Source organism: Lathyrus oleraceus, chromosome 2, assembly GCF_024323335.1.
Source record: "Lathyrus oleraceus cultivar Zhongwan6 chromosome 2, CAAS_Psat_ZW6_1.0, whole genome shotgun sequence".
Classification (NCBI taxonomy): Eukaryota; Viridiplantae; Streptophyta; class Magnoliopsida; order Fabales; family Fabaceae; genus Lathyrus; species Lathyrus oleraceus.
The window spans coordinates 228,034,810-228,047,186 of NC_066580.1; the positions used below are offsets into that span (position 1 = coordinate 228,034,810).

A 12,377-nucleotide genomic window follows, 5' to 3' on the forward strand; every position below is an offset into this window, starting at 1 on the left:
AGTCTACTATAGAATCCGAATTTCGAGACCTTGCTTCGACTGACGATGATTGGATCGATTTTTGACCATCTGATATCTAGCTTGTAGCATAATGGGCTCGAGGATCATAGTCAATGCCTTTATCCCTAACTTTTTCCTGGACATTTCTTATTCTTTTCGTCCACCAGGATGCTCCTTTTTGCCTAAGTCACCCTTTCGATTTTTTGACTCGGCGAGCTTTATGTTTGTTTCCTAACTTTTGCATGGACAATTCATTTTTTTGGACCACCAGGATAGTCATTTTTGCCTAGAACAATCTTGTGAAGATTAATCTAGCGGGCTTTTATCATTTATTTTTAGGCATAATATTTTTTTGACTATGTCCACATTCACTGGTGAGGGCAAGTCTTCCCCATCCATTGTTGTGAGGATTAGAGACCCACCTTAGAAGGCCTTCTTGATGACGAAAGGTACCTCATAGTTGGGAGTCCATTTTCCTCGTGGGTCTGAGTGAATAGCATAATACCTTTTGAGCACGAGTTCCCCTGCGTGGTACTCACGAGGAAGAACTTTCTTGTCAAAAGCTCATTTGAGACGTCTCTGGTACAACGGACCATGACAAACGGCCGTCAAACGTTTTTCTTCTATTAGATTCAGATAGTCATACCGCGGTTGAACCCATTCAACTTCATTGAGGTCGGCCTCCATGATGACTCTAAGTGAAGGGATCTCGACTTCAATCGGCAAGACAACCTCCATCCCATATACCAATGAGTATGGAGTTGCCCTAGTGGATGTGCAGACTGAGTTTATGTAACCTTGCAGAGAAAAGGGTAACATCTCATGCCAATCCTTGTATGTCTTGACCATTTTCTGGACGTTTTGATATTCTTGTTAGCTGCTTCTACGGTGCCATTCATCTTGGGCCAGTATGGTGAAGAGTTGTTGTGCTCTATTTTAAATTCTTTGCACAACTCCTTCATCATATTGTTGTTGAGATTACTGGCATTATCAGTGATGATCTTGCTAGGTATCCCATAGCGGCAGATTATCTCTTTCTTGATGAACTGGGTAACCACCTGTCAAGTGACATTAGCATACGAAACAGCTTCGACCCATTTCGTGAAGTAGTCGATGGCGACCAGGATGAATCGATGACCGTTGGAAGCTTTAGGCTCTATCATCCCAATCATATCAATACCCCACATAGAAAAGGGCCATGGAGAAGTCAAAACATTCAACGGATTCGGTGACACAAAGATCTTATCACCATATATCTGACATTTGTGACATCTTTTAACAAAGTTGTAACAGTCAACCTCCATTGTCGTCCAGTAATACCCAGCCTGAAGGATCTTCTTGGCCATAGCAGGACCTTTTGCATGCACACCCTTGCAGCCTTCATGTATGGATTTTATGATTATACTAGCTTCGTGTCTATCCATGCATCTGAGCAGTACTGAATCATAATTTCTCTTGTATAGCACATCACCGTTTAGGAAGAACTTGGAAGAGAGTCTTCTCAGAGCCATCTTATCAGTAATGGTTATACCCTCAGGATATTGTTGTTTTTCCATAAATGTCTTTATGTCGTAGAACCAGGGCTTATCATCAGGATTTGCCTCGATTGCTAGACAATGTGCTAGTTCATCTAAGTGGTCAATATGGATGGATGGTGCATCATTCTTCCATTTGACTTTGAACATAGATGCCAACATGGCTAGAGCATCTGCTAACTTATTTTCTTCCCTAGAAATATGATGAAAGGAGATTACATCAAAATAGGGTACTAGTTTTCTGATATGCTCCTTGTAAGGTATCAACTTGCTATCCTGAGTCTCCCAATCACCTTTCACCTGACTTATTACCAGAGCTGAATCACTGTATACCTCAAGAATCTTGATCCTCAAGTCGATGGTCGCCTCCAAACTGTAGATACATGCTTCATATTCTGCCATATTGTTGGTGCAGTCAAAACATAATCTAGCGGTAAATGGAAGGTGGAAACCGGTGGGAGAAGTTATAATAACACTTATTCCATGGCCACGAGCATTGGAAGCACCGTCGAACACGAGTGTCCATCGTGATCCTGGTTCGGGGCCTGCCTCAAATCCTGGCATATTGAAGTCTCTGATAAACATAATGTCTTCATCTGGAAAGTCAAACCTCAACGGTTGATAACCTTCGACAGGTAGGTGAGCAAGATAGTCAGACAGAACACTCCCCTTTATCGCTTTATAGGCCACATACTGAATATCATACTCGGTCAACAACATTTGCCACCGGGCAATTCTACCAGTAACAACAGGCTTTTCGAAGATATACTTTATTAGATCCATTTTAGATATCATTAAAGTAGTATGGCAAATCATATATTGTCTCAGGCGTCGAGCAGCCCACGTCAAAGCACAACAAGTTTTCTCTAAAAGTGAGTATCTGGTCTAACAATTAGTGAATTTCTTGTTGAGATAGTAAATAGCATGTTCCTTCTTGCATGTGTCGTCATGTTGACCCAAAATGCAACCCATAGATTTATCGAGTACTGTGAGGTACATAATGAGAGGCCTACCAGGAACCGGCGGTATCAGGATTGGTGGTTCTTGTAAGTACTTTTTTATTTTGTCGAATGCCGCTTGGCAGTCTTTGGTCCACACAATCGATTGGTTCTTTCTCAACAGTTTGAATATCGATTCGTAGGTAGCCGTTAAGTGTGATATGAATTTGGAGATGTAGTTGAGTCGGCCAAGGAAACCTCTGACTTCTTTTTCTGTTCGGGGAGACGACATTTCTTGGATAGCTCAAACTTGTCGGGATCAACCTCAATACCTTTATGACTGACAATGAAACACAAAAGTTTACCGGATCGGACCCCAAAAGTACATTTAGCTAGATTCAGGTGCAGTTTAAACTTTTGGTCTGGCAAACAATTTCCTCAGGTTCACCAAGTGATCTTCCTCAGTTCTGGATTTGGAAATCATTTCGTCCACATAAACCTCAATCTCCTCATGGATCATGTTGTGAAAGAGGGTTACCATGGCACGCTGATATGTTGCCCATGCATTCTTCAAGCCGAATGGAATTACTTTGTAGCAGTAAGTTCCCCAAGGTATGATGAATGTTTTCTTCTCCATATCTTCTGGCGACATCTTTATCTGATTGTACCCAGAGAACCCATCCATGAAAGAAAAGACGGAAAAATGAGTTGTATTATCAACCAAAACGTCAATATGAGGCAAAGGAAAGTCATCCTTCAAACTAGCTCTATTGAGGTCTCGGTAATCTACAAACATTCTAACTTTACCATTTTTCTTCGGAACTAGGACGATGTTAGCAACCCACTGTGGATACTCAGAAAGGGCCAGAAAGCCAGCATCGAACTGCTTTTTAACCTCTTCCCTGATCTTCAGTGCCATGTCGAATCTAGTCCTTCTGAGCTTTTGCTTGACGGGAGGACATTCAGGTTTGAGTGGCAAGTGATGTTCAACAATGCTAGTGTCTAACCCTAGCATATCTTGATAAGACCAAGCAAAGACGTCAACATACTTGTGCAATAACTATACCAACTCGAAACGTACATGCTTGGCAAGAGATGCCCTAATTTTCACTTCATTTCTATCAGTTTCAGAACCCAAATTAATGACATTCACTGGTTCTTTATGAAGGAGAATTGCGACCCAAAGCGCAGCGGAAATTAAGAATTTCTCCTTTAGAGATCCTTACGAATGGTCATGATCAGTGATAGAATATTTACCTGTTGTGACGGTTGAAACCTTTGGTGCAGATCTCTTGTAGCGATCAAAACCTTTGATGCAGATCCACGGAAACGATCACGAACGTTGAACGATGACAACGTCTCTACTCAGTCCACACGAACGGGTTCCTTCAATCTCAGTGCTAGCTGGTACGAATGAAGGCTTTGAGTGAGAGAGAGAGAGAGAGTGAAAACGAAAAGAATGCAACTGCACTTTGTGCTTCTGCACAAGGGTTCTATTTATAGAACCACTTGTGTGGGCTTTAAGCTAAAAGCCCACTTAAGTGTATTTTGGCCCATATCTTATAATATGCCCAAAATCACTTAAGCCCATGGTACCTTACCATATTTCGTATTCTACTCAAGTACACCGTACCTTACGATGTTCTATAATCCACTTAAGGGCACCGTACCTTACGGTATTCCTTAGTTACTCTATCTCTCATCAATCCGTCCTTTGTGTGTGACCCTGTAGGTTTTCGCGACGTTGGCAATTATATTAAATCACACATTTAATATAATAAACAGTGAGCGGTATCTAGCAACACATCACTGTTACCCAAGACACGAAAATGTCATGTGATCTGACAACTCCTTATGTGATAATACTTATGTGTATAATTACCCTTTTGCCCTTATGTCTATATTGAACACAAGGCATAGACCGTGTCATCCTTGTCCAGTTCAATATTGGGCCCATAGACATTTATCCTGTTATGCAGGATGGGCAAATTCCATCTAGGTCACTCATGTCCCTCAGCATGCTTTGTGGAGTACCCATCAACTGTCTTTATGGTTATCCAGTTACGGACAACGTTGGATCAGCAATAAAGCACTCGACTCTACATCTAGGATCCATAGTGGTTTCAGGTCGAAGAGTGGAATACACTATTATCACCATGAGAATAACTTATGACACCTTGCATAACTTTCTATATAGTATTCTCATAGCGGGTCAATCCGGTATAAATATTACTCCTAATATTCATACCTATGTTTAAGACTTGATAACTCTTTATCCATGATCCATGAGATGTGATCATCAGTCTACAAACATAATAGTCTTAATGCTTTAATGTTATCCCACTTCACACTAAAGCTCGACTACGGATGCTTTAGGAATAATGTCCTTATGTTTAATGTGTTCTCATGATTAAGTCACACTTAATACATTAAACGGACTATCTATTCCAGGGACTTTATTAATCAACCATAATAAAGAGAATGCCTTTTATTATTCGATACAAGTACCAAAATGTATTGGCCTCTAGGGCTTACACCAACAATCTCCCACTAGCACTAGAGCCAATCAGGCATACCCCGTATGCCCATTGATCTAGTATGGCCATCATGCTTCTGCTGCGCAAGAGGCTTTGTCAGTGGGTCAACTATATTGTCAAGTGTAGGTACTTTACATATTTTCACATCTCCTCTATCTATTATCTCTCGAATGAGATGATAACGCCTAAGTATGTGTTTGGATCGTTGGTGAGATCTAGGCTCCTTGGCTTGTGCGATAGCACCATTGTTATCATATCAGAGACCAATGGGATCCACAATGCTAGGGACTATGCCAAGTTCACTAATGAACTTTTTGATCCAAACAACTCCCTTTTCTGCATTTGAGGCAGCAATATACTCGGCCTCGGTTGTAGAATCAGCAACTGTATCTTGCTTTGAACTTTTCAAGCTCACAGCGCCACCATTTCAGCAAAACACATAACCATTGGAATCATTCATATTAAAGCGTCTCAACACCTTGTCTATGTACTCTGACTTAGGCCAAGCATTTTATGATCTATCTCTATAGATTATGATTCCTAATATATAGGCTGCTTCACCTAGGTCCTTCATAGATAAGCATTTCCCCACCCAAGACTTTGCTTGTTGCAGGGTAGGGATATCGTTTCCAATAAGTAATATGTCATCTATATATAATACCAGGAATACGATCATGCTCCCACTAACCTTCTTGTAGACACAAGGCTCATCTTCGTTCTTGATGAATCCATATTGTTTTACTGTTTCATCAAAACGAAGATTCCATGAGTAATACATCACCTTGATCAGATATCCATATATCTCAGGTAGGTGACGTATCCTGCCTGACCTACGCTGGTCTTGTTCTACTTGAGCAGGTAGCTCTTACACAACTACTTGTGTTTCCTGCTCCAATTCCTCCATAGGTGTGTTGATGCTTTGTGATTCTTGAATTTCTTCAAGCTCTACTTTCCTCCCACTGGTTCCTTTGGAATTAAAATCCTCTTCTAGGAAAACTCCAGTTCGAGCGACAAACACTTTGCCCTCAGAAGGATTGTAGAAGTAATACCCTTTTGTTTCTTTAGGATACCCCACAAATAAGCATTTGTCAGATTTGGGCTCAAGCTTAGTTGAAATTTGTCGTTTCACATAAACCTTGCAACCCCAAATCTTTATGTAAGACATATGTGGTTTCTTACCACTCCATATCTCATATGGTGTCTTCTCAACCTTTTGGATGGAACACGGTTAAGTGTGTAAGCTGCTGTCAATAGTGTATGTCCCCAAAAGGAGTTTGGAAGATCGGTGTGACTCATCATGGATCGTACCATGTCTAACAGGGTTCGATTTCTTCTCTCAGATATACCATTCCATTGGGGTGTTCCAGGAGGAGTAAGTTAGGATAGGATCCCACACTCTTTCAGATGGTCATCAAACTCTAGGCTTAAATACTCACCACCTCGATCTGATCGAAGAGTTTTAATATTCTTACCTAGTTGGTTTTAACTCGTTAGGTTTCACCCTTTTAGTATTAATGTTATTAATAGGCATTTCGAGATCAATTACATGTAGTCCATTGCTCATTTGTGCAGTAGCATAGAATATATCATTCAAATAAATTGAGCAACAATTGTTCTTTATTATAAATGAAAAACCAAACTTGTCCAAACAAGAAATGGAATTAATATTCCTGCTAATTGCAGGTAAATAATAACAGTTCTCTAACTGAATTATAAAACCACTAGGTAAAGTCAATACATAAGATCCTACGGCTAAAGTAGCAACCTTTTGCTCCATTGCCAACTCGTAGGTCAACTTCACCTTTTGCCAAATCTCTACTCCCTTTCAGCCCCTGCGCATTTGTACAAGTGTGAGAACCGCATCCAGTATCTAATACCCATGATGCAGAAGTAGATGAATTAATAACAAAAATACCTGAAGTTGAAGTCTCTACTCCATTCTTCTTATCTTCCAGGTACTTTGGGCAGTTTCTCTTCCAGTGTCCGGTCTTACCGCAATGGAAGCAGGTGCCTTCTTTTGCTATGCCTCCACTAGGCTTCAAAGCAGCAGTGGGTCTGGGATTTGCAACTTCCTTGCTCTTCCCCTTATCACTCTGCTTAGTGGGCCTTTTGTTCTGTCTCTTTCCATTTCCGATCATCAGAATGGACTTCCCTTTTGACTTCAGATTCTGCTCAGCAGTTCTTAACATGGCTAGCAGTTCAGGAAGAGATTTGTCCATATCATTCATATTGAAATTTAGGACAAATTGACTGAAACTATCTGGCAACGATTGCAAGATCAAATCAGTCGCAAGTTCCTTTTCGAGGGGAAAGCCCAATCTCTCAAGGTTTTCCACATACCCAATCATCTTGAGTACATGGGGACCTACAGGGGCTCCCTCTGCTAACTTGCTTTGAAAAAGGGCTTTTGAAACTTCAAACCTCTCATGCCTTGCTTGCTCTTGATAGAGCAACTTCAGGTGTTCGATCATATCGAATGCTGACATGTTCTCATGTTGCTTTTGCAATTCTGAGTTCATCGTAGCCAGCATGAGACAAGCAGTTTCATTGGCATCATCGACATGCTTCTTATAAGCATCTCTTTCTGCCTTAGGTGCAGAACTAGGAGGTTCCTCTTCAGGAACAGGTCTCTCCAAGACATACAGCTTTTTATCATGTTTGAGGACAATCCTCAGGTTTCGGTGCCAATCCAGAAAATTTGTCCCAGACAATTTTTCCTTGTCAAGGATTGATCGCAAGATGTTGTTAGAGGTGTTTGCTGTCATGGTTATCTACATAAGGATTAAGAAAATATAAGTATCATTGACATATTTAATTAGGTCTTTAATCAAATATGCTCCCACTATTTTACTCAAAACAAATGACCCTCATCATTTGATTCGGAAAATCCCGTTGGAAGATTTTCTAGTGGGTCGAGATCCATATTTCACTTCGTTCTAAGTCCGCGTAGGCGGATTACACAAAACTAGGTTATTTAGGTAGGAACTCCTTCCAATTGTATCTCATACAACTCTCGAAAATTTCAGTTGGGTGAATAACTCCTTATTCGAATCCATCATATGGATCATTCCCAACTCTTGCTTCTAAAACATATATGATATTATTATAATTAAGTTTGACCCATTGTCTTAGCAGTTGGATATTACAATTATCCCATCGCACCTTACCAATATAGAACATGCACCTCGCTTTGGCAAAACCTACATTATTCGATACTAGTCTTGATGAGTGCTAAAACTTGGAAAGCAAACATATATAATATCATCATAATTTGTTTAGTTAAGTTTGACCCATTGTTTTAGCAGTTGGATATTACAATTATCCCATCGCACCTTACTAATATAGAACATGCACCTCGCTTTGGCGAAACCTACATTATCCGATACTAGTCTTGATGAGTGCTAGAACTTGGAAAGCATAAACTTAATATTTTAGTTTGAGGGAATTGCAATTGTTATGATCTCACCGGCTTGTTTATCATATAAATCGTCTCTCACATGCATCAACATACATTCACATGCATCAACATACATACAAACAAAATGAAACAGTTATGGCCCCTAGCGCAATTGTTCTCCCAAGCCAATGAGAGAACCTAAGCTAACCTACAACGATCTAAGCTTCTCCAAGCAAGATCTTCAAGGTTGTCCTCCTTTAATATTGAATTCTTCTCTAAGCTTCTCCAAGCAAGATCTTCAAGATTGTCCTCCTTTGATATTGAAATCTTCTCTTTCTTCATAACATTGTCTTCTTCTCTTTCTTCATAACATTACATTCCAGAAGAAACTCGTTTTACATACGAGGGATTGAGATGAGAAAAGAAGTTACATTAAGAGATTAAAAGGAGAGGCACGACACGCAGGTCGTATTTAAAAACCCAAAACAAAATAAAGGACAACTAAGGCCATAACTGATCACAACAAGGCAATAATAACAAACACATTATTATTATTAATTTTTAATTCCTTTAATTAATTAAAACCAAATTAAATTTCGGCGACCGATCACACTATGCATTTTAATGAACAATTCATTTGTAATGGACATTGTTTTTGAATCAACACAACCCTTGCGTAGTCACAAAACAAAACCCCGTGAGTGTGACGACCGTCACATGCATTGTTACGACCGTCACAGGTCATGTGAGTGTGACGACCGTCACACAAAACACGTTACGACCGTCATAGGTCATGTGAGTGTGACGACTGTCACAGGGTACGTTACGACCGTCACGCATCCAGTTTGTTACGCTTGTTACGCTCGTCACACGAGCTTCACGCGTCCAAAATAACAAACTTTGAAACAGTCAACATACGTGTCCAAAAACCCTAAATTCACAACTCTCTGACGGCACAACCCTTGCGCCGTCACCAATCCTAATGCGCCAATTTCAGACCGTCAAACACACCTCGATTGTTGATTCAGTATGATTGATCAACATGTCATTGCTTCACCATACTAATGTCGGATTCCGAAGCAAATGACCATTGATCGCTCAAAGGAAAACAATCATTTAGTGTTCGAATGAATGAAAATGAAATAGTATATCACATATACCGTATTTTGCATTAGGATTACTTATATCATATATAAGTTGATCGATCTCAATTGCGTAACCTATGGACGATCGATGTATCGCTGCTTCACCATACTAATGTCGGATTCCGAAGCATAGTCAACATCAATCATCCAACTCGTACACTCATGATGCCAAATTTAATTACTCGTTTAATTAATTGATTCATTCTGTCTTTTAATCATATTAATACAGAAAATAAACAGCTATCCGAGTCATGGTTTCGTAAGTGGCTCTGATACCACTGGAGGAGAATTGCGACCCAAAGCGCAGCGGAAATTAAGAATTTCTCCTTTAGAGATCCTTACGAATGGTCATGATCAGTGATAGAATATTTACCTGTTGTGACGGTTGAAACCTTTGGTGCAGATCTCTTGTAGCGATCAAAACCTTTGATGCAGATCCACGGAAACGATCACGAACGTTGAACGATGACAACGTCTCTACTCAGTCCACACGAACGGGTTCCTTCAATCTCAGTGCTAGCTGGTACGAATGAAGGCTTTGAGTGAGAGAGAGAGAGAGAGTGAAAACGAAAAGAATGCAACCGCACTTTGTGCTTCTGCACAAGGGTTCTATTTATAGAACCACTTGTGTGGGCTTTAAGCTAAAAGCCCACTTAAGTGTATTTTGGCCCATATCTTATAATATGCCCAAAATCACTTAAGCCCATGGTACCTTACCATATTTCGTATTCTACTCAAGTACACCGTACCTTACGATGTTCTATAATCCACTTAAGGGCACCGTACCTTACGGTATTCCTTAGTTACTCTATCTCTCATCAATCCGTCCTTTGTGTGTGACCCTGTAGGTTTTCGCGACGTTGGCAATTATATTAAATCACACATTTAATATAATAAACAGTGAGCGGTATCTAGCAACACATCACTGTTACCCAAGACACGAAAATGTCATGTGATCTGACAACTCCTTATGTGATAATACTTATGTGTATAATTACCCTTTTGCCCTTATGTCTATATTGAACACAAGGCATAGACCGTGTCATCCTTGTCCAGTTCAATATTGGGCCCATAGACATTTATCCTGTTATGCAGGATGGGCAAATTCCATCTAGGTCACTCATGTCCCTCAGCATGCTTTGTGGAGTACCCATCAACTGTCTTTATGGTTATCCAGTTACGGACAACGTTGGATCAGCAATAAAGCACTCGACTCTACATCTAGGATCCATAGTGGTTTCAGGTCGAAGAGTGGAATACACTATTATCACCATGAGAATAACTTATGACACCTTGCATAACTTTCTATATAGTATTCTCATAGCGGGTCAATCCGGTATAAATATTACTCCTAATATTCATACCTATGTTTAAGACTTGATAACACTTTATCCATGATCCATGAGATGTGATCATCAGTCTACAAACATAATAGTCTTAATGCTTTAATGTTATCCCACTTCACACTAAAGCTCGACTACGGATGCTTTAGGAATAGTGTCCTTATGTTTAATGTGTTCTCATGATTAAGTCACACTTAATACATTAAACGGACTATCTATTCCAGGGACTTTATTAATCAACCATAATAAAGAGAATGCCTTTTATTATTCGATACAAGTACCAAAATGTATTGGCCTCTAGGGCTTATACCAACACTTTATATGGCTGAATCTCTTTTTCTTCGTGCTCAAGGAGTCGTGCTAGTTCAGCTGGTAATTCACAATTTTCCTCACTGTCGTTTTCAGTTTGGTTGATTGGAAATCCAGATTTACAGTTGATTTTTGCCATGTTGTAATCAATAATTTTGTTTGCTCTACATATGATGAGCTTATTTTAGTATGCTTTTTGAGAAAGTGGAAAAAGGAAAAAGAAATCTTTTGCCATTTCGTTGTTTTAGTGGAAAAGTAAAAATAACTGAAAGAAAAGGGAACACAAGTTTTGCATGCAAAAGAAGTACTTTTATTTATTCATATAATACTTTTAAACATGGAGGCCCTTACAAGCTATCCTCTCGTCTCGGGCGGGGACGAGGGATTGAGAAAACAAAATGCATTATGTTTTTTCCGAATATACTATGGGAATCACGGTAGCCGTCCAATTGGGAAGCTTGAACCCTAGAGGACATATGCGTATGAGGTTGGGCGCCTCTGGTTTGCTGCCACTAGATTCTCCAATGATTGCCACATTATGATTGTTTTGGTAGCCGGCGCTACTGAATTTGACTGGGTTGAACTGCTTCTTCTTTGGGCTTGCCTTGCGTGCTGCTGGATGATAACCGATACCAAACCTATCGTGTTTTTCTGCCACATCGACAACTCTACCCCAACCGGGAAGCGGGCCCTTCTCCAATGTATGCTTGGCACTTCTTATTGAGGATACAACGGTAGCTGATGATTGGTCATGATTGGTGAAGCAGAACTGACTTCTTCAAACTCTAAACAGTGGAGCGGAATCTCAACAATCCCCTCATCTGTCTCAATATATCTGAATAATGAGAGTCCGCTAACCAATAGATCTTCTTCACCACATACAATTACCAATTTATCATCAATCAAGAACTTCAGCCTATGGTGCAACATAGAGGTGACTGCCCCAGCGACATGAATCCACGATCTTCCCAACAGATAACCGTAAGCCGGGTTGATATCCATGACCTGGAAGGTAATGCTGAACTGGCGGGGTCTAACACAGATGGGCAGATCGACTTCCCCAATAACCTGCCTTCGAGAGCCATCAAAAGCTCGGACAATAAGTGTGTTCGTCCTCATCTCGGGCCCTTTAAACTGTAATTGACTTAATGTAGATTTTGGCAACACATTAAG

General features: G+C 40.2%; 1 protein-coding gene across 1 annotated transcript; it reads right to left on the reverse strand.

Annotated features, from left to right (window-relative positions):
* Positions 1 to 564: 564 nt before the first annotated feature.
* LOC127122693 (uncharacterized) lies at positions 565 to 2,099 on the reverse strand. Its single transcript, XM_051052991.1, has 2 exons — positions 1,472 to 2,099; positions 565 to 797 (listed from the first exon to the last, which is right to left on the reverse strand). Exons 1-2 carry the CDS (start codon positions 2,097 to 2,099, stop codon positions 565 to 567), a joined length of 861 nt encoding a protein of 286 aa, XP_050908948.1.
* Positions 2,100 to 12,377: the final 10,278 nt, after the last annotated feature.